Source organism: Vulpes lagopus, chromosome 1 (assembly GCF_018345385.1).
Source record: "Vulpes lagopus strain Blue_001 chromosome 1, ASM1834538v1, whole genome shotgun sequence".
In the NCBI taxonomy this organism is placed as follows: domain Eukaryota; kingdom Metazoa; phylum Chordata; class Mammalia; order Carnivora; family Canidae; genus Vulpes; species Vulpes lagopus.
In genome coordinates, this window is record NC_054824.1 from 96,597,166 (window position 1) to 96,619,358 (window position 22,193).

The following is a 22,193-nucleotide window of genomic DNA, read 5'->3' on the forward strand; positions in this document are numbered from 1 at the left end:
CATACCAAAAAGAAACAAATTAAAGAGTGCACAGCATTATGAAAGAAACAAGTTAACTAGTTTTATTACAGATAAGCAGCAGAACCATACTAAAAGGAGGAGCAAAGAATTACCCCAGGTTACTTTGTAAAACAGTATTGATTACGCACTGGTAAGACTTAAAAAAAAAGAACTACACGCGACCACTGCACAGGTTGGCAGGCTGTTTTCACTGGTAGATATATGGATTAGTAATTCTGAAAGTACTTTTATGTGTATTTTAGAGACTGAGCAAATAAAAGTCAGCATATTACAGATGGTCAAAGTCATATTTCTTACTGTTGGATAAAAGTTTCAAATATACGAAGACGAGAGTGAACTCTGTGGTGTAGGTCTGGTATTGGAAGTTTTAACACTGAAGGGTCCCAGATTACACGACTGAAGAGAGACAACTACACCATGTGGGATCACAAAGCAGATCTTGGCTTAGAGACACATTAACGGAGCAAATGGTGAAATGTGAAAAAATTCTGTACAACAGTACAAGGTAATTAATCCATTAAAGTATTATAATGATGTTAATTCCCTGATTTTGGCAATTGTCCTGTAGTTATTTACGATGTTAGTAACATTTGGAGAACATGGAAATACTAATATTTTCACAGCGTTCTGTAAGTCTGAAATCTTGTCAAAATGAAGTTGAAAATTCAAAAGAACTACCTTCACTTGACCAGAAAAGTTGACTTGGACAATCCTTCCACACGGAGTCACGCTAACCTTGATTACTAGAGCTAAGGAAACATTTGAAAACCCACAGACTTCACTTGTAATCATTCAAATTGGAATGAATCTTAATTCCAAAACGTAATTCAATTTTTTTATTTACTAAGACCTGACCACTGGCAGCAGCCTCATAAACATTTCAAACACATGACATGGAGCAAAGGGATGGTTAGACACTCTTTTTTTTAGTATTTTACTTATGAGAGAAAGAGAGAGAGAGGCAGAGGCACAGGCAGAGGGAGAAGCAGGCTCCATGCAGGAACCCCGATGTGGGACTCGATCCTGGGACCCCAGGATCATGCCCTGGGCTGAAGGTGGCGCTAAACCGCTGAGCCACCCAGGGATCCCGATGGCAGCCCCTCTGTATATCTTCTAACACTTAGGGATTTTCCAAGATCTGCCCCGGCAGGATTTTCTACAGCACAGGACAGACAACACTCGCAGCGGAGAAGAGGGAGGATTGGGATGACGTCTTTTCCAACCCCAGATAACCATAATGCTATGTGCTAAGTTAGGCAGACTTCAATAAATACTCATTTTAAATCTCCTATTACTTTGGCCAATGATCTGGGCAAGAGCAACAATCATTTGTCTCCTTTTTTGTTAAAAAACAAAAAACAAAACCCAGCGACAATGATGTAGAATAGAAAATAAGAACACTATTGAGTTTGACAAATTTATTGGTATTTTAGTAAAGACATTCATCTCAGTCGTTTCTCTCCCATCTTGACCTTAGGTTAATATTTCATTTGAGTCAAGAAAAGATTATGTAGGAAAGGGATGTTATTTTAACATAAACAGTAAAATGGACAAAGTGGAAAGTTTGCCTACATTAAAGCAAGTTAAATTCATGTATCTTGATATAATTAAATCATGTAAGAACTAACAGTTCTATATACATTTCCATTGTTTTACTTGGGGCTTACTCTAAACTTAAATGCAAATGAACAAAGTGTTAGGAGTATATACAGGCTGCTTCTCTGGAGTTATTACCTATTAAAAGAGCTCAGCGAGTAGTTACCACCAATAAAATAGTCTGAAGCTGCCTCCAAATTAAACATTGCAGGAGTTTTCAAAGAAACCATTATACTCTGTTTCTTTTATCTGGGACTATGTTTTTAAAGATGTGTTTTAACTGTCACATTAAAAAATAATCCATATACAAAAATTCTAAAAAAATCCTACAATACATAGATCTAACAACGAATATGTGGTCAAAGAATCCATAAAATGCTTCAAGATGCATTTTCTTTTTTATCTTCAGTACCTAAAATGTGCTTTTGAGAGGCCATTGGTTAATATGTATACACTTCAAATGAACTGTTATTACTGTACTAAAATAAGAATTGTTGCATTAAGTTCAAATCAAATTCACTTTCACAAGTTAGTAACTTAAAGTAAGCTTTAACAAAGTTACAGAAAGTGAATCTTTCTCATTTTCATCTTCACACAATGTTGCTTTTTTGGTGTTTCTACCTTTTAAAAATTAAAAACAGCCAAATATTTAAGTATTATGTACATTTAAATTTTTGGTGGTGGTTTGTATTTTAAAAGAAACAGCTTCCTTATGATTTGCCTCAAGATCTGGTGGAAATGCTTACAGGAACTAGCTAATAACAAAAACCAAGAGAAGCACATTCAAAATACTGATTTACTTTGGTAGCAAATGGTCTTTGAAGACTAATGAAGGTAGACAAGACCCGTTAAAGTGAAGTGGGCTATCTCAAATACACAACAATTTACATAAAAGTTCTTAAAAATTTTTTTAAAGAGCTAAGCATCTGTACCAACCAATAGCAATGCAATACCTAGTTTATGATGACTTGAAACAAAACAAATGCCCATTAGGAAAAAGAAAAGCTGTATTTTATCTAACATACTTTCAGTCAATAGTCCAGTAACATTTTCCTCCCAATACGACACTCCCTCTCTATAAGGCTGTTCCTGGGAGCCAGACACTTTAGGTTAATAAGGGAGTTAAGACTAATTGCTTGCAGTTTAATAGACAATAATTTTTTGCGTCCCTCTTAATGTGCTAATAGTTGTGTCTAAAAAAATATGCAATTCTTAGAAAGGTACCATTTCTGATTTTTTTTTATTATCTGTAACCTTTGGAAACTAATCACATGAAACTACAAAATTAGCAAATGTCTTGAAATCTGTATATAAAACATAAATTACCTCTAATTTCAAACTCTCATTTATTAGTGTACCACTCAATCTTTAAAAAACAAAACAAAACAAAACAAAAAGGCGGCTCCAAAGATAGTCTTATACCATTCTTTAAAAAAGGAAACTGTTCCTTTTAACTTTACACCCACCCCACACCCCAATTTCAAAACACATCATTTAATTGTCTTGGTCATGAACATTTCCAAGATGAGATTTTATATTTCGCTCCCATAGCTTCTGGTTATCAGAAAAACCATGCTTTCCTTTATTGAAGGAGTTTGGTCCTGCTGATGTTGGTGTATCCCTGTGTTAAAAGATACAAAATTTAAAAGTTAAATAAAGCCTTTTGGGCCATGTTCTTAACTCATTCAAAACATATTTGTTTAGTATCTATTATGAACACAGGCTGAGTATCACAAGCCCCTCCAGAGTTCTTCAAAAATACCCATTCTATAAGACCCAGTCCTAAAGTTTCAAATTCAGTAGGTCTGAGGAGGGACCGGCATGTTTAACAAACACCTAAGGTGATTCTGACACACAGCTAAGGGTGGCAACCAGGACAGTTTTTAAAACTGTTGCTTGAAACCCATTAAAATAGGGTCATGAAATCAACTGATGGCTTGCCATCAGCATCTATAAAAAAATGAGATAAAAGAAAAATATGAAGATATACTACACACAGAAAGGTTCAGTATCACTATGGATTTGTGTCATGAATTTGTTTTACATCTTTTACATATTTTTAAATATATAAAACAAAGCGAGTGTTTAGACTGGGTTACAAGGTCAGATGTACTTCTTACTTTTAGGTCCCTGTATGAAAGGAAAGCAGGCAGTCACCAGGACTGCTCCTATTTGAATCTGAAGACTGACGCCTGCATATGGACTTAGTTCTTTGCAAGTTTATATTTTGGTAGAAATGAGGACAGACCATGGGTTGATTTAAAGCCAAACTTTCTTACTAGCCTCTAAGTTACCTATTTATACAAAGACAAGAAAATGGGCATTCTGTTAACCTCATATTAATGTTATGTCTATAACAACAGAAACAATGGAGGAAAATTAAAAATTAAAATACTTGTCTTATTTCGGTATTTGGCATCTTAATTACCAACAAAAAAGGGACACATACAATTAAGATTAAATGGCGAGAATAATATGATAGGTCAATGACAGAAAGTCTTTTCTTTTTAATACTAGAAAAACTTAAATTTTAAATCATAAACATTTCTCAAAGCTCTAAAATTAGTATTTTTTCTTAAGATATTCATTTTCTCTTACCAAGAAAGAAAATAAGATCACTGATAGCTCACAAAACAAAATTGTTTTGCCCCAATATGCAAGAAAAGCCCAAACACTAAAAGATCATTCTCTACAATGTTTATAACGAATTACATACCTTCCAATATTCTTCATCCGCATCTTTGCTTCTGGAGGCATTTCCTCTGGTTCGCTCTGGAGGAAAAAAAAAAGCAAATGGATGATACGTTACAGGTCTATTAAATTTACTTGACTAGTGGGGTACCTGGGTGGCTCATACGCAAGTGCCAGAGCTCTCTCTCCCACAAATAAATAAATCTTTAAAACAAAAAAAGCCTAACAATCCTACCAAGTGGGTGTAATTATCATTTATGGCATTTTAAAGGTGAGGTAAACAAAGTTATTTTGTCCAAAGTCATAAAGCTAATAGCAAAACAGATGGATGCCAAAGCAAAGACTCTTAACAACTTTATGGTATTGCTCCTTCTAAAAATGTCTCCTTTACTATAAAGATATCTTGAAAATTCATTCTTTCCATACTTACAGATGTTGAAAAGATATGGGATAAGTTATATTCCTTAGATCCGTTTTCATGTATAAATGTTGCTGGTGAGCTTTTTAATTCTTTAACTTTTATTTATTTTTTTTCAAAGATTTTATTTATTTATTCATTAGAGACACACAGAGAGAGACAGACACTCAGGTAGAGGGAGAAGGAGGCTCCATGCAGGGAGCCTAACGTGGGACTCAATCCCAGGACTCCAGGATCACGCCCTGGGCTGAAGGTGGCGCTAAATTGCTAAGCCACGGGGGCTGCCCAGCTTTTTAATTTTTAAGTAGGCCCCACAACTGACATGGGGCTTTAACTCACAACCCCAAGATCAAGAATCACGTGCAAGATCTACAGACTGAACCAGCCAGGTGCCCCCTACCCCTTTCTAAAGTAAGCTCTAACAACTCTCAGGATCAAGAGTTGCGTGCTCTCCCAACTAATAAGCCAGTCAGGAGACCCTAAATATTCTTTTTTAGAAGAATGTCTTCAAGATCTAGCCTAAGGGAGTTTCTCCGGGTTAAATGTGGGACAATTTGAGCATTATTGTCTATTGAATAAAGAATCCATGAGCCTACACTTACATAAATAAAGTTCTTCCTTACAGTAAGAGACAATAAATATAAAAGAGATAAGGACAATGAGAAAAATCACCATTTGGCAAAATTCGTAATAATTGAGTCTGGCAGGAATCATCAATGAGATTTTAACATTATGAGAGTGTTTAAAAAATTATTATCTCAAAAAAATAAAAAATAAAAAATAAAAAAAATAAAAAATTATTATCTCTTTTAAAATTTTTTATATTTATTCATGAGACACAGAAAGAGGCAGAGGGAGAAACAGGCTCCCTGTGGGGAGCACAATGTGGGACTCCATCCCTATCCCGGACCTTGGGATCACACCTTGAGACTAAGGCAGATGCCCAGCCACTGAGCCACCCGGGTGCCCCTAAATTACACATTTTCATGTATTCTTTTTATCTTTTATTAAAGATTTTATTTTTAAGTAATCTCTACACTCAACTTGGGGCTTGAACTTAGAACCCCAGCATGTTCTACTGACTGGGCCAGCCAGGAACCCATAAATTTTAATTTTTTTTATTTTTTAATTTTTAGTTTTTAAAAGATTTTTTTATTTATTCATGAAAGACACAGAGAGAGAGGCAGAGACACAGGCAGAGGGAGAAGCAGACTCCATGCAGGAAGCCTGATGTGGGACTTGATCCTGGGATTCCAGGATCACACCCTGGGCCAAAGGCAGAAGCTCAACCACTGAGCAACCCAGGGATCCCCTATTTTTTAATTTTAAGTAGGCTCCATACCCAACATGGGATCAAGAGTCTCTTGCTCTAATGACTGAGCCAGCCAGGCACACCCTAAATATTCTTCAAGCATACCCCTACAGATAAATTTTAATTACAAAAGGTAAAATAATAATTTGAAAAGTAGAGAAATCTGGCAGGTATCACTTTAATCAAATGATCAAAGTTAACACTGTCAGTAATGGGACATACTGACAACATACACTCCCTGATATGATGCATTAAGAACTTGGCATCATTTCTGTGGTATTCCTGCCAAAGTAAGTAACATAAATCTAATCATGAGGAAACATCATACAAATTCAAAGTAAGGGACATTTTACAAAATAACTGGCCTCAACTCTTCAAAAATGTTAATGCCATAAACAGAAAGACCCGGGAATTGTCCAAATTAAAGGAGACTAAAGACATAACTAAAGATATATTTTTAAATTTCAAAATTAATTAAACAGATGTCCTCCTTGTCCAACATACTTCAGGCTCAGATACATATCCAAGATTACTTAACTATCTTCTGCAAAAAAAGGGAAAACAAGATGAAGATTTTAGACGCACAGCCTTTTATCTAAGAGACAAATTAAAGTTTATATCCTTTATCATCATTAACTTGTCAGTTTCTCCATTTTCAAAACAAGAATAACTAAATCACACAATTCACAGGACTATATGGAGGATAAAATAAAGTTACCATGAAAAGGTTTCCAAATTGTTAGGCATTCAAAGCAAACTATTACTATCATGTAAGAGCTTAGCAGTTCCAGCTGAATTGTGTTCATGCTGTTCCCTTCTTACTATACTCTTTCCCCCATACATTCTGTACTCCCCAAAAAGCTACCTCATCTTTTAAGAATATCAGAGATGACAGAAAATATTAATTATTAGATTAGTAACTTCTCAAACTTTTTTTGAGAGGATGAATGAAATATTTTTCTCCTCAATGAAATCTTACTTGGGCCCCTAAGTATAAAACAGATTAAAGAATAGCTACAAGTGAAAAGAGGGCAAGAGATCAGAGTCCTGCTTATTAGGGATCACCTAATACCACAGTAGCTCCTGAGACGTTTCCACAGAATCCCAGAACTCTGAGAAGTATTTAAAAATAAATGATTTAAGCTGAACCTTCACTGGGGCACCTGGGTGGCATAGTCGGTTAAGCATTCAACTTCTTGGTTTCAGCTCAGGTTGTGATCTCAGGGTCCTGAAATGGAGCCCCACGTGGGGCTCTGCACTCAGTGTAGAGTCTGCTTAAGACTCTCCAGCTCCCCCTTGCCCTCCCCCATGTGCAGGAGCATGCACTCTCTCTCAAGTAAATACATAAATCTCAAAAATTAAGTAAAAATAAATAAACTGAGCCTTCACTTTATAGCTGAAAAACTAAGGCTCCAAAAAAGGTAAAGTGATTTATTCAGAGGCTTTCTACCAGTAACTGAACAAGAAGAAAAGAATCCAGGCCTTCCCATTACCAGTCCAGTGGTCATGGGACTGCTTCTATGCTGCTACATCTGGTTATTTGGCTTCTCTTCCTGCCTCAAATTTCCACATCACTTCATGTCTTCAAATTTTTGTTTTGTACCTTTTTTTTTTTAAAGATTTTATTTATTTATTCATGAGAAACACAGAGAGGCAGAGACACAGGCAGAGGGAGAAGCAGGCTCCATGCATGGAGCCCGACATGGGACTCGATCCTGGGACTCCAGGATCTTGCCCTGGGCCAAAGGCAGGTGCTAAACCGCTGAGCCACCCAGGGATCCCTTATTTTGTACTCTTTTATACCCTGCTAGACTGAATTTCTAGAGGAACATATCTGATTAATCTTTGGAATCTCATTGTGCCTAGCATACAGAAAGTGATAACCATAGTAATTCTTTACCTATCGATTTGGACTCCGAACATTCCATATTCATCCTTGCCCAAACTTCTCTACTGAAATCGCCACTCCAATCAAATGCACCTGCTAAGTATTTACTACTTGTCTTAGTTTATAAAAGTACTCCTTGGTTTGTCAAAACTTGGCCGAATGTTTTGGCATCCAACTCCTATTTCTTCTCTTATTTATTTTTCCAAATTATTTCAGCACACAGTACGCTCCTCTGAATGAATAATTTTTATCCATACTGCTTCTTGGAGCAATTATTCATGTACTGTTAACATTTAATTGTTATACAATGGGGTCACATTTGGGCAGCCCGGGTGGCTCAACAGTTTAACGCCACCTTCAGCCCAGGGTGTGGTCCTGGAGACCTGGGATCAAGTCCCACATCAGGCTCCCTGCATGCAGCCTGCTTCTCCCTCTGCCTGTGTCTGTGCGCCTCTCTGTGTCTCTCATGAATAAATAAAATCTTAAAAAAAAAAAAATGGGGTCACATTTTAAGTGGGGGGTTAGTTTCTAAAGCCAGAGACCAAAGAAAAAAAGTCAAAATGATGCTTAAAATTTGATATCACATGCTATTCTAAAGCATAAGAGAATGATACTGTGAGAGGCATGAGGGAACTAAGACTGCCTAAGAGAACAGCAGGTAAGCAACTCACGCTCACTCTGGAACATGTGCTTATCGAACAGAACTTCTAGCAGAATCACCGGTACTACTAGCTATTCTTCTTGGGGATACCGGAAGAAAGCATCACACCTGCCTTTTTTAAGTTGAATGTATGCACGGTATCTCATCACTGAAGACTCCAACTACAAAATTACTAGACAGTAACATTAAATTTTTCTTTTTTTGGATTCTACATATTTCCTAGCACGTACCTGTATTAATATTACTCATAATAAGCATTTATTTATTTGATTCTTTTTTTAAGTAGGCTCCACGGGGATCCCTAGGTGGCTCACCACTGGCACCTGCCTTCAGCCCAGGGCGTGATCCTGGGGTCCGAAGATCGAGTCCCACATCATGCCTGCTTCTTCCTCTGCCTGTGTCTCTGCCTCTCTGAGTCTCGAATGAAAGAGAAGAGGAAGAGGAAGAGGAAGAGAAAGAAAAGATCCCTGCCCAGCATAAAGCTCAACATGGGGCTCAAACTCATTACCATGAGATCAAGACCTGAGTCAACATCAAGAGTCAGACACTTAACACTGAGCCACCCAGGTGCCCCTGTTGATTTGATATTTTAAGGTTATTGCCCCCAAAGACAATATTTTAATAATCCTACAACCAAATAAAACATAGAAACGGCCAGATTTTGCAGGTGTCACAAAAAAAAACCCTATTCAGAATTTTAAAAAAAATTCACTAGTACCATTAATACAAACTACAATCTGCCATTAACACCTTCCTTAAGGAATGGTTAAAGTAAAATAAACAGGGGCACCTGGTGGCTCAGTGGTTGAGCCGTCTGCCTTCGGCTCAGGTCATGATCCTGGGTTCCTGGGATTAAGAAGCAGGAGTGTGCTTCTCCCTCTGCCTACATCTCTGCCTCTCTGTGTCTCTCATGAATAAATACATAAAATCCTTAAAAGAAAAGAAAAAAGATAAAATAAACAAAACTAGGTGTCGACTTACATCTTCATCTTCGTTAAAAGCTGCTGCTACTGAAAGGGTTTTTGGAGCAAGCGTTGGAACAGTTTCTTTAGGCTTCTGAAGAAGAAACACATTAAAAAGTATCACATAATGTTTATACAGGCTTGTTTAATGATACAAATAAGTTCAAAGTTTCAATTTTATGTTTTCATAGAAACATACAGTAAGGAACTCAGAACTTTAAAGAAATCCATTTTCTCTTTTTAAAAACGTGGTTATCAACAGGTAGCTTTAATAATTATATGTCCATTTGTTTTCATCCTGTAAAAGATTTTCTAGTCATGATCTATAGTATCATTTAGCTAAGGGGTACCTGGAAAATGTGAAAGAAAATGAGTAGTAGTATTTTCCCACAGTAACAAAAAATGCAGTGCAGGGTGCCTTGAGAACATAAAAGGCACCAAGACCATCTCTCTCCTGGCTAGCTTTCTGCCCTATAGCCTGTAATGCTTCTCTTCTATCTAACCTAAGTTTCTGAGATCAGTTGTCCTCAGTATCTTCATCCTCTCACCAACCATTCTGTCTTTCAATCCACTGCAATGCGGCTTCCTCCCTCATTCCCCCATGGCTCCTTATTCACATAGAATAAAGTCCTCATGATTCTATGGGGTCACCAATGACCAGTGCACTGCTTTTGACTCTAAACGCCGGCTACTTTTTGAAACACTCCTAACTTGACTTCTCTGACACTGTTTTTTAGAGGTTGTTCTAATTCTCTGATCTTTTGTTCCCTTTGTTTCTTCCTGTTCCCCACCTTAAATGGCAGATACCCAAAATTCTGCCCTTCGGGATCTCTTCTCTATACTTCCCTAGTAAATTCCATTCACTCCCATAATTTTAACTACTGAATCTTACGTCTACCCCAAACAGGATGTCATATGCCTACTGGATAGCTCCACTTAGAGCCCCAATGGGTATTTTAGTTTCACAGTGTTCTAAGTAATGAAACCAGAAAACCTTTTCCTCAACTTGCATTCTCTTATAGTCCTGTTTATTAAATCTCTAACAGACCTACATCTCCCTCTGCATTCTCATCAACTACCACACTACAGACATCTAAGGTCCCTTTAGGGCATTACTTGCCTAAACGTTTCTGTTAGAAATACCATCTCCCCACCATCAGTGTTCCTTCCCTCTAATCCTCTATAACGGTACCAGAGTGATATTTCTAAAATGCAAACCGCTTAAGGGTTAAGTTCCCATACTTTCATAGCTCCGCTAGAACTTAAGGAATAAAACCAAACTATGTCATGCAAGTCCTTTATGATTCGGTTCTCTGGTCTCATTTGAGGCAGCTTTCTATCCCTACATTTGCATACCACTTTCCAACTACAAACAATTTCCTGAATGTACCATGTGGCTTCACATATAAACCACTTTTGCACAGAATTCTTTTTGAGATGCCCTTTGCCCCCTGTCTACAGTGAAGGGCAACTCAAATCACCTCATCAGTGAAATATTCTCTGATTTACTGAAACGAACCACCCTTTCTTTCTTTTTTTTTTGAACCACCCTTTCTTCTATAACACAAATATTTTTTATAAATGTTTGCTTTTGAAGGAATAAGAAATGTTAATTTGAAGACTATGCACAGAGACTCCAGAAATATCCTTTACTCTTTTAAAGACGTCACATGTTTGATGTTGTACAGACAACATAGGACACAAGTACCTGTTGATCAACTATCTTTTCACATCATATAATCAAAAGCAATAGTTTTAACATTTTTGTACCTTACATCTCACGTCCTCAAGATGACCGTGTTTATACTAAAGTTTACTTTATAAAAACAGGTTTTTGTTTTTTAAAGATTAAAATGTTTTACTGAATAAATAGCCTTTTTCAAACAAAACCCTCCCATCTAAAATGATCAGCAATTACTGAATCATGTTAATGATTTAGAAAAAGTAGGGATTTAAATATCTAATTTAGGGGTGTGCCGACCACAGTAAAATCTATTTTCAAGAGTAACATCTATATGGAAGTGCACATTAGAATACATGTTTAATGACTATCAAAAAAACCCACAAATGTTTATGCAGTTAGTCTATGCAACTTTACAAAAAAAGACCGAACAAAAAGAATCGGCTCAAACAGGAAGAAAATCATGAAGTAATGAAATTACAAGCTGAATGTCATTTGTTCAGAAAGAATTTTTTGAAAAAAGGAAAAAAGAAAAAGGCAAAAAAACATAGAGTGGGAGTAGGGTAACTCAAACATACTGCCTCTAGTAGGAGCCTGATCCATATCACACTTTTAAGATCTCTAAATGAACATCTTACACAAAAATAAAGCTAAATGCATCTGGCAAAGAAACATTAATTTTCACAGAACAGATATGAATAAACTACTCAAAAGCCATAATCCTAATAATTTTAGGATTGCTCTTTTAGACAAGAATATAAACTACTTTCTAAAGTTAACAGTAACATACTACTTAAGTAACATTTTTTTCCTTAAAGATCTATGTGGTTGAAGAATATGAAACTGCCACTTTTATAGGTCAGAAATAGTCAAATACCAAAACTTTGTAAGTTTCAATCTAACACCTCAAAACTTGTCAGATACTCCATGGTTAATGATTATTAATTCAAGCTTTGTATTTAAAGTTGATCTGTGATAGGATATACAGAGCTCAATGTCCATTTGTAGCTCCAAAGTAACCAGGAAGCTCTTATCAAAGAATACCTCACTAGCACTGATTTCTATAGACATTACTTTTTATATTACTGGAATTGAAATACAAGGAAAATAAGTGAATTTATTTCTGAAAATATTTTTGAGAGGTTTTTGCTCAACTTGGAAAAATTCTAAGCTGTTACTTCATAAACCATATACTCTTTAGAATAGTTGCTCCTTCTCATACTCCAAACTTTTAAAAAGCTTTGAGTTATAACTTGCCCACACCATTCTTGAATGCAGAGCTAAAAACTTCTTAAATACTTCACGTAAGTTCACACACGAATATACCTTTTCAGACTCAATTTACCATAATCTCGTAAAAGCAGGTTTCTGAAACAAATTTTTAAGACCCATTATAAACATCATATAGATAAAATAACAACTCACACTTGATCCAAGTTTGATGGATATGGCTGAGGCTTTCTTTGTCGTCTGACTACCTATGGCAAATCCAAACTTGGAGATCTTTGTAGGCTTTGTTGGGAGGTCTGCAGCTTCTTCTTCAGCTGATCGCTTCTCAGCGCTGCGACTGGAACTTTCCCCTCCATTACTGGAAGAAACAGTCTTAGTTTTCACAGGTTTTTCTGCTTCTTCTTCAGGTCCTGGTGAAGTCGAAACAACTTACCAAGATGAGCTATTTTTACTGAGCAGATTGATGGGAGCAGCAACCTCAAAAAGCATCGTTATAAGGAAGATACCTCTGCAGTTGTCACCTACTGACCCAACAGTCTCTTCCACTGTTTGTTAGAGTATACAGCAGGAACTGAGATTGTGTGGCAGTAGAAGAGGCTCCCATGAATTAACTAGCATAAAATACAGAGCAATTTAAAATTATAAACACAGAGTTCACAAAATGTTAAGACCCTTCAACTAAACACTATTATGTAAGTCATATAATAATCTAATCATTTGTGGGGGTTCTGCTTCTTAGAAATTAAGGTCTATAAGTGCTTCTATACAAACTAGTTTGGGAGCAATTGGTCACAACACAGGATAATACATTTGATAAATAAATTCTGGCATTCTTCAATTATGTACTACTAGTTACACAAAGTACCTAGTTGTGTGTATTACAAGAACTACAATGTTAATACAGCCTGGAGTAACTTTCTTGAGTGATGTGTTCCTCAAGTACCTCTCACACAATTTTTAGAGTTGAAAAGGAAACTCAAGGAAGATGTCAAGTCATCCCCTTATATAATTTAATTCTACTCCAAACGCTTGGTTATCACCTATTATAACAATCATACTTAGGTTTACACCTGGCTTATTCTTGTGGAAAAAAAGATGAGCTAATTATAATTTCAAACAGTAGAAGCCATAACATATGTAGATTTGGAATGCAGGATGGCTCTCAATAACTTTGTGTTTGTATCAATCAGTGAAGAAATACGCTTGCATCTTGACTATCTTTGGTTCTTTACACAGGTTATTTTAGAAGCAGTCTAGTTGATAATTAAAAATTTTACTTTCTTCCCCCCATTTTCACCCTGTAGAATGTTTTCTGCTACACTAGATAGTTTACTTAGGGAGAGAAGATGCTCTAAGTGATAGCCCTGACAAGTTTTAAAAAAAAAAACAGGACATACAACTAGAATGCAGGAAAAGCAGAAAATCAAACACAAATAAATGGACAAGTAACAGAGTAAAAAATCCAGAGGCTACAGCTCTCAATCTGTATAATTTTGGAATGATGAGGTCTCTAGATTAATAAGCACTTTGAACAGAACATTTGATTTTGTTTAGAGCACAAGTAACAGGAATTCTTTATTCTCTTTGGATAGGTGGTAAAAGTTGTAATAACAATGCAGGGGAGGTACTAAGTAGGATTAGGATTTGGGACTTCCCCAGGAGACAAAGATAGTACTGAAATGGTTGCTGGAGGTGCCATTTACTTATTTAGATATGAAATTATAAAAGCACCTAAAGAATGTAAGATCAATATTCAATGGTTGAAATAACAGAAATCAATTTAAAATTTCTAGGGGTGCCTGAGTGGCTCAGTCAGTTAAGCGTCTGCCTTCAGCTCAGGTCATGACTCCAGCTGGGGTCCTGGGATGGAGCCGCGCATCAGGCTCCCCACTCAGTAGCATCAGCTTCTCCCTCTGCACATGCTCGCTCACTCTCATATAAACAAATCTTTAAAGAAAAACATCAATTTAGAATTTCTAAAAAAAAGAAACTATTATGCCAACATTAATTTTTTCAAAGCCTAAATTTATAACTAAAAGCATCATTCTAAATTTTATTCTGCATTCTGTTCAGTTTTAATCAAGTATGAATTTTACTGTAGAACCCAAACAGTGATACTATTTCTTTTTGACTAACAGCTAAAACTGAACTGTAGTCTCTACATATGGGAACATACAGAAAATGCACTGAGTTTGCATAATCTATACACTAAGGCACAAATTCTGTACAAACACAAACTCCAAAAAACACCAAACAGCATAAAGAACATTTAGTCTTGACTGCACTATATTCTGCTCTTTGAAATGTGACCCAAGAGCTACACATAATTAGTCAAGACTTCTAGTTCTTATAAAAGAAAATTAAAAAAAAAACCTATGTTTTCTTAATTCTAGGTCTTTTACCCAGAAAATAATTCTGAACAAAGATCTAGAAAAACTAAAGCATAAGTATAAAACAAAGTGAAAAACATAAATCTTACTATAATATTAATGCCATTAAGTGTGACAACTGGCTGAACTAGTATGTGATAACATATGGAACACAATACTAACTGTCCAATCCCATGATACTATAGGGAAGATTTCTATAGACACTGCTATAGAAAAGGTAGCATGAACAGAGTTGGGAAAACTGCCACTAATTAAGGAATCAACTGGCAGCAACTCAGTTTTATTCACATTTGCTTTCTCGTCACCTTAAGAGGCAAACTATTAAGACCACCCACATCTCATGTCCACATTGGAGATGAAACATACTATGCCTAGCAGGTCATTTCCTTTTTATTTTTTAAGAATTTATTTCATTTATTTGATAGAGAGAGAGACGGAGAACACAAGCAGAGGGAGCAGGAGAAGCAGACTCCTCACTGAGCAGAGAACCTGACATGGGACTCCATCCCAGGACCCTAGGATCACGACCTGAGCTAAAGGCAGTCACTCAATCAACTGAGCCACCCAGGTGCCCCAGCAGGTCATTTCTAAACATGACTGATTCCAGATCCAACAAATTATTTTTGAATATAGTAAATAACTGTTTGGCTGCACTTAACTCTTAAGTTTTTTTTTTTTTTTTTAAAGCAACTGTAAATACTCAACAGCTTTAGAAAATACCCACTCTTCAATGAAGAGATGGGGGAAAGGGAGTGAAGGAAGAAGGTGAGTGTACAATTAGTACTCTTACTTAGCCTTAAATGGCTCAATGTGTCATATGGATTGAAGCTGTTATTTTCTCTTTAGGTAATCCTCTTCTAACAATTATGTAGTAAATACACATAACATTTAGGAAATAAAGCAAATGGAATAAGCAATGAAAATGGAAAAATGTGACGGACAAATATTATCATCAACGCAACTGTTACTAGATTCTACAAGTCTTTATATAGGTCATTAGAAAATTATTTCAACCTAAGGTCAACTTTGAAATATAACAGTAAATATCAATATTTATTTCTAAGTCCATTAAAGTGTTTTTCTTTAAATACAACATGTACTACACTTTGGCATTTGGGGGCTTTTAATCAAGAACTGCAGTTTTCAATTTATTTAAGAAGATCTTTATATTTTGGACCATTAAAAACAAAATTTTTAGATGACCATAGATTAGCAATGTGAAAAATTTTAGCCATGTGACTTACATTTTAAAGAATGAATAAATGAATAAATATGGTAATTCGTTTTTAAAAATAAGAAAATCACAATTTATAGCAAAACATGCATATAATTGTATAAAAGTACTAGATGCTTTACCACAGAATATTTCACAAAAGGGACTTTCATCTAGTTTGCATTCATTCTGAGCTAACAAAGTGTGTAGTTAATGTGAAATCAAATTACACGTGGTACACATGGTACTAGCTTTTTTTTTTTTTTTCTTTTCCACTGATTAGCTAGAGAGGAAAGGTGGGCCTTGGAGGACAAAGTCACCTTACTCTGAAAAAAAAAGTACCTAATAAGAAAATTTAAGTCTATAAAGGTATATCCTCATGACCCATTTGTATTCTGGTAGCTTCATCTGAAAAAAGGGCACATAGTTACCTCTCCAAAAAGACTGGTGAGCAGCTTATAGGAAAACATAGTCAAGACCCTCCTAGTGGCAGGCATAACGAATGTCGATTTCATTAAAGTAGTTCTTAGATAACTTAAAATAGCACAGGATTACCAAGATTATGATATGGACAGCTTTTTTTTTTTTTTTCAAAATTTATATTTCAAGGAGCTACAAAATTTTAGCCAAAAGAAGAATAAAAATCTGCCCAAAGCCTTATCCGTAGCATTACCAGACTCCTCTTTAAGGTGAGAACAAGTTCAAGTAACTAGCTTCTCTAACTGATATAAATTCATTCATAACTACTTATAAAAAAAAAAAATCACAGTTTCAACTTATCGGGCTGTTCAACAGGAACTAAAAATCAGCTGGGAAGAGCCCCTAAGACAAGTTTGAGAGTGTTTCACAATAGTGCCAACTTGCCACAAGATTTGCAATGCAGCGATTCCATGGTATTAAATGTTTTAGCTACGATTTCTCTGTACAAATTCATTAAAAATATCTGGACATTCAATAATGGTTTATATGCAACATCACGATTTTCTTGTACAGGCAGGCACATCCAAGGCAAATTATGATGAAGTCACTAAGGGGTGGGTAAATCACCCACAGGGATACCATAATCTTTGATCCCAATCACCCCAGTTAATTGTGTACCTACCACCCCACATACAAAAACAGGCTACGATGGAAACACCAACATTCCCACTACACATCTAATTACCCCTCGCGGGGGCGGGGGGGATACATTCCACAGCCCAGTTACGCTGACACTTAAGGTGCGTGTGGGCAACACAGCCACACATGCTCTCGGGACGCTTAATAAGCTACTCTCCAAAGTTAAAAGGCTGTCTAAAAGCCAGCCAGTTAAGATTCTTTAGATTACACATCTTTGTTTTTCCTCAAACTACTCATTTTTTTAAAAAAATATGCGATTTTACTCGATGATTTCCAAGACGATGTTTGGGGGGACGGGGGAGGGGGGGCCTTATGAGATAGTCCCACATGGTTTCAGTCGCTGTTTAGTGAGGCCAGAACACTGCGCTTTCCTCAGTTTTTGCGGCCAAGGCAGTCCACCTCTACACGTCAGGCTAGTGACGTCCTCCTGCCGGCCTTCGCAGGCTACTCATCTTCCGTGTTTTCTCAAACTAAATACTTGAAGGGTAAGATGGGAGGGCGTCAGAACGGAAGGGAAAACGTTTCTAAGGATGTCCTGACCGCGCCGCACGTGCTGAGGTACCCGCCTCGCTACGACAAAGGGGGGCGGGGGCCTGGAGAGGCGCTGCCCCCGCGCTGGGGGACAGGCGGGGGCAGGCGGGGGCAGGCGGGGGCGCTGCCACAGGACGCGCCACGCGCCGGTGGAGCCGCCCGACCTCGGCCCCGCAGCTGGCGGCCGAGCCTAACTCGGGGACGGCGGTGAAACCCTAGCCCTAGGCCCGCGGCGGCCACCGGCGGGCGGCAAAGGTCCGTCTCCCCGCCGCGCCGCCCCGCCCCGCCCCACGGTGGGACCGGCCCGGAGCTCGCGGGGGGAGGCCGGGGCCGCTCCACCTCCGGGCCGACAGGGAGAAGCGAACGGACTGCGGGGGCCGGGGACGCGGCCCGGGCGCGCGGAGCCGTGCGCTGTCGTCTGCGGTGCGGCGGCGGCTCCCGCGCGGCCGCTCCGGGTCCCACCCCGAGCCCGAGCCCCCTCCTGGCACCCCCGTCCCTCCTCCTCGGAAGCAGGGCCTCCGCGGGGGCCGGCAGGGGACGAACAGCGGCCGGCTCTGCCCCGGCAAGGAGGCGAGGTGGGCCCGGATCCCGGCGGGCCGCTCCGGGCCGCGCCGGGCGTGCCCGGGTGTCGTCTGGGCCCAGCACCTGGCCGGGCGAGCGCCAGACCCGCCCGTGCTCGCCCCCGTCCTACCGCCCACCCCGGGGAGCCCAAACAGAGGCCCAGAGCACCCCACGCAGCCCGCGACGCTGGGGTTGTGTTCACCTCCGGCGGCTCCAGCTCGCTGCGGTTTCTCGGGCTTCTCCTCTCCCGCCTTCCCGTCCGCCATTTTCCCCGCCGCGGCCTCCCCTGCAGCCACGCCAAGGACGTCACGGCCCCGCCCAGCCACCATTGAGCTTCGGAGGCGGCGGCCTAGAGCGGCCCTGGAAAGGCCGAGGAGGCCGTTTGGGAAACGGAAGTGGGTGTGACGTCATCCCCAGGCGCCTCTGCAGGAAGGGCGGGAAAGGTTGGGCTGCGTGTCTCGGGAGGACGGCTCGGGGCCTGGCGGGATCTTGCTTAGGCTCCCACGATCCAGAGAAGAGGGAGCGTCACTCCGGGAGCGGCGGCGGGATCTTGTTAAGCTTTCGGCGGACCAGGGTCAGACGACAGCTGAAGCGAGCCAGCTCCGTTCTGGTCTTTGTGGATCACCTGGGCTTAAAAAAAAAGGGGGGAGAGGGGGCAGTGGGGGCGCCTGGCTAGCTGAAAGGAGCGTGGGACTTGATCTTGGGTTCTGAGCTCCAGCCCCATGTGGGTGTACAGATTACTTAAGTGATTTAAAAAAAAAAAAAGCGTCCTGGGGTGCGAGGATCAGTGTTTATGGAGCGCCCTCTCGTGTCCTGCGTCTTGTTCAGTACCCACCACAGTTCAGTGCAGGATTACCGGCTTTTTAACTAGGAGAATTGAGGCTAAACGGATAATTTGTCTAAAATCACGTAGTCAGGGGATCCCTGGGTGGCTCAGCGGTTTAGCGCCCGCCTTCCGCCCAGGGCATGACCCCGTGGTCCGGGGATCGAGTCCCGCGTCGGGCTCCCTGCGTGGAGCCTGCTTGGAGGCTGCCCTATAATTTTTTAAATGGAGATATAAACACTTTTTTATGACATTTTTATGTGATATTATTTGCATATGCCTTTATTTTTGAGTGAGGAAAATGAAGTTCAGAGAGGTCATATACAGCTATCTAGAAGCAGATTCAGTTCCATATATTGCGTTGTAGAAGTTAAGGTTAGAAGATAATAATCCATTCGCTCGTCAATTCCAGGAGGTTATATGGTGCTCATCTTGCATAGGATTGTTTCCGCAGGACCTAGATTACACCAGTTTCAACAAATATTCATTGAAGAGATGGGTGCAAGCTTCAGTAACCCTCTGCAAAATGAGTTAGGCAGTGTAGTGCAGGGCAAAGAGCAGCAGTATTGCTTTAGACAAAAATGAATTTAAACTGTAATTCTGGGGCACCCGGATGCTCACTCAGTTGAGTGTCGGCCTTTGGCTGGGATTGTGATTGGGCGGGGGTGGGGGTGGGGGGTTTCCTGGTCAGGGGGGAGCCAGCTTCTCTCCTGCTCTTCCTGCTAGTCCTCTCACTCTCCCTCTCTCTCAAATAATCTTTAAAAAAAATAATAATAAAAAAAACCCTGTAACTCTGCCATTTGCTAATACTGTGAGTTTGAACTGAACAATTTTATTGAAAATGTTTTAACTATAAAAATGTAATAGATTTCTGAGAAGATTAAGCAAGATAATACTGGTAAAAATTGTAATACAGAGTGCTTAGCTCATGATGGGCATTTGCTTAGCAGTACCTATTAACCTCTAAAGAGCTATTCAAATAATGATTTAAAAAGCTGGAAATAGAAGGTAATATGAACAACTATTATTTTAATTTAGATGTGTGAGATGGCAGCTAGGATATTCAACATTTGTTCATGTCTGCTATATGCCAAGTATACTTGCACAGTTTGCTATGCATAGTTTGATAGTTTTTAACATGAAATCAAGTGCATTAAATCATCACAACAACCCCATGAATTTAGTGCTACTATACTCTCATTTTTACGGAAGAAGAAACTAGGACACTGAAAAGGCAAGAGACGAAACAAACTTGGAATTCAGGCAGAGAGCTACAACAAAACCAGAGAGGAAAAGTAGCCAATCAGAGTTTCACTGTGAGTATATTCTTTTATTTATTTAGGGTTTTCTTAGTGTAATTGACACACAATGTTAAATTAGTTTCAAGTGTACAACACAGTGGTTTGACAAGTTTACTTTATGTGATGCTCACCACAAGTGTAGCCACCATCTGTCACCATACTATGCTGTTACAGTTATCACTGACTGTATTCTTTATGCTGGGCCTTTTATTCTTGTGACTTACTCATTCCATGACTGAAGCCTCTATGTCCCACCATGAGTAGTGGTTTGTTGTTTTTAGGGAGGGACGTGGGGAAAGTCAAGGAAGAGTAAGAGAGAGGATCCCAGGCAGGCTCCATGCCCAGTACAGAGCCTGACGTGGGGCTCAATCTCCAACCCCAAGGCCATGAACTGAACAGAAACCAAGTGTCGGATAGTTAACCAACTGAGCCACCCGGGCACATTGCCCTGCCCCACCTGTGAGTAGATTCTTAATATAGCTTTGGAATCTTACTATATTTCCCTATAACATCCTCAGATTTCCATATACATCAGAATGACCAGGGCCTGTTAATAAAATGCAGTTGAAACTCTGGTATCACTGCCAGAGTTCTTGAATCAGGTAGACTCAGCTGGGCCCCCAAATGCACATTTCTAACCATTTCCCAAATGATATGGATCCTGCTGGACTGGGGACCACACTTAGAGAACCACTGCCCTAATATATTCACTTTCTTAGACTATTTTCACATGTTCTCTGCTCTCCAAACTTTCTTGAAGAATATTTACTCTCCTCCTAGGTCGATGATTTTGCTCCTTATTTTCATGGAGAAAATAATAGAAATCAAAACAGAACTTCTGCATATTCTCACCATCTCTGTGGTGTGGTACCTGCATTTGTACTTAAATTTTTTCTTCTCTGTTACTTATGCAATAGATCCCATCCTCTTGCTTACACACAAGAGCATCACTCCTCTTACTCCACTGTTTCGTCAGCTCATCAGATTATCCTCCATAACTGGATCATTCCCAACAGCATACATACATGTTTTCATATCTCTCATTAGGAAAGAAGACTTTTCTTTTGTTCTTGTGTCTTCCTCTAGCTTGGTACCATTTTCCGTCACATGGGAACTCTTTGAAAGGACTGTTTATACTCACTACTCCCAATATCTCTTTGGTATCTGGTACCTACTGTGGTACTGTGGTACCCAGAACCTTCTTCCAAACCACTGTTCTTTCACTTTTGTGACTGCAATAGTTTCCTAACTGGTCCCCCTTGTAGAATCTTGTCTCAATACAGCAACCAAAGCAATCCTTTTAAGATGAATCCGATTCATCCACTAAAGAAAATTCTAAGTACTTGTTATGTGCTAGGACTGTACCAGGCCCTAGGAATACAGCAGTGAATAAATCAGGAAAAAAAAAAAAAAAAAAATCCCTGCCCTCAGTCAGCCTCAGTGGCTCAGCTTTAGTGCTGCCTTCAGTCCAGGGCGTGATCCTGGAGACCTAGGATCAAGTCCCACGTCAGGCTCCCTGCATGGAACCTGCTTCTCCCTCTGCCTATGTCTCTGCCTCCCTCTCTCTCTCTCTGTGTCTCTCATGCATAAATAAATAAAATCTTTAACAAAAAATCCCTGCCCTCATGTATTCTAATTCCTTTAAAAAATATATTTTATTTGAGAGAGAGAGAGTGTGTGAGCAGGGGCAGGGACAGAGAGAGAGAGAGAAGGAGGGAGAAGCAGATTCACACTGAGCAGGCAGCCTGATGCAGGTGGGTCCCAGGACCCCGGGACCATGACCTGAACCAAAGGC

At 39.3% G+C, this 22,193-nt stretch overlaps 1 protein-coding gene across 2 annotated transcripts; it reads right to left on the reverse strand.

Annotated features, from left to right (window-relative positions):
- Positions 1-1,424: 1,424 nt before the first annotated feature.
- Positions 1,425-18,581, reverse strand: LOC121494218 (PEST proteolytic signal containing nuclear protein). Of its 2 annotated transcripts, none has more exons than XM_041760428.1 (5): positions 18,477-18,581; positions 12,656-12,870; positions 9,569-9,643; positions 4,334-4,389; positions 1,425-3,238 (listed from the first exon to the last, which is right to left on the reverse strand). In XM_041760428.1, the coding sequence occupies exons 1-5, from the start codon at positions 18,538-18,540 to the stop codon at positions 3,112-3,114; spliced, it is 537 nt and encodes a 178-aa protein (XP_041616362.1). In that variant the 5' UTR covers positions 18,541-18,581; the 3' UTR covers positions 1,425-3,111. The 2 variants fall into 2 exon arrangements, with proteins under 2 accessions (XP_041616362.1, XP_041616371.1); XM_041760437.1 differs by lacking the exon at positions 18,477-18,581 and adding an exon at positions 12,894-12,964 and having other exon boundaries at positions 12,656-12,818.
- Positions 18,582-22,193: the final 3,612 nt, after the last annotated feature.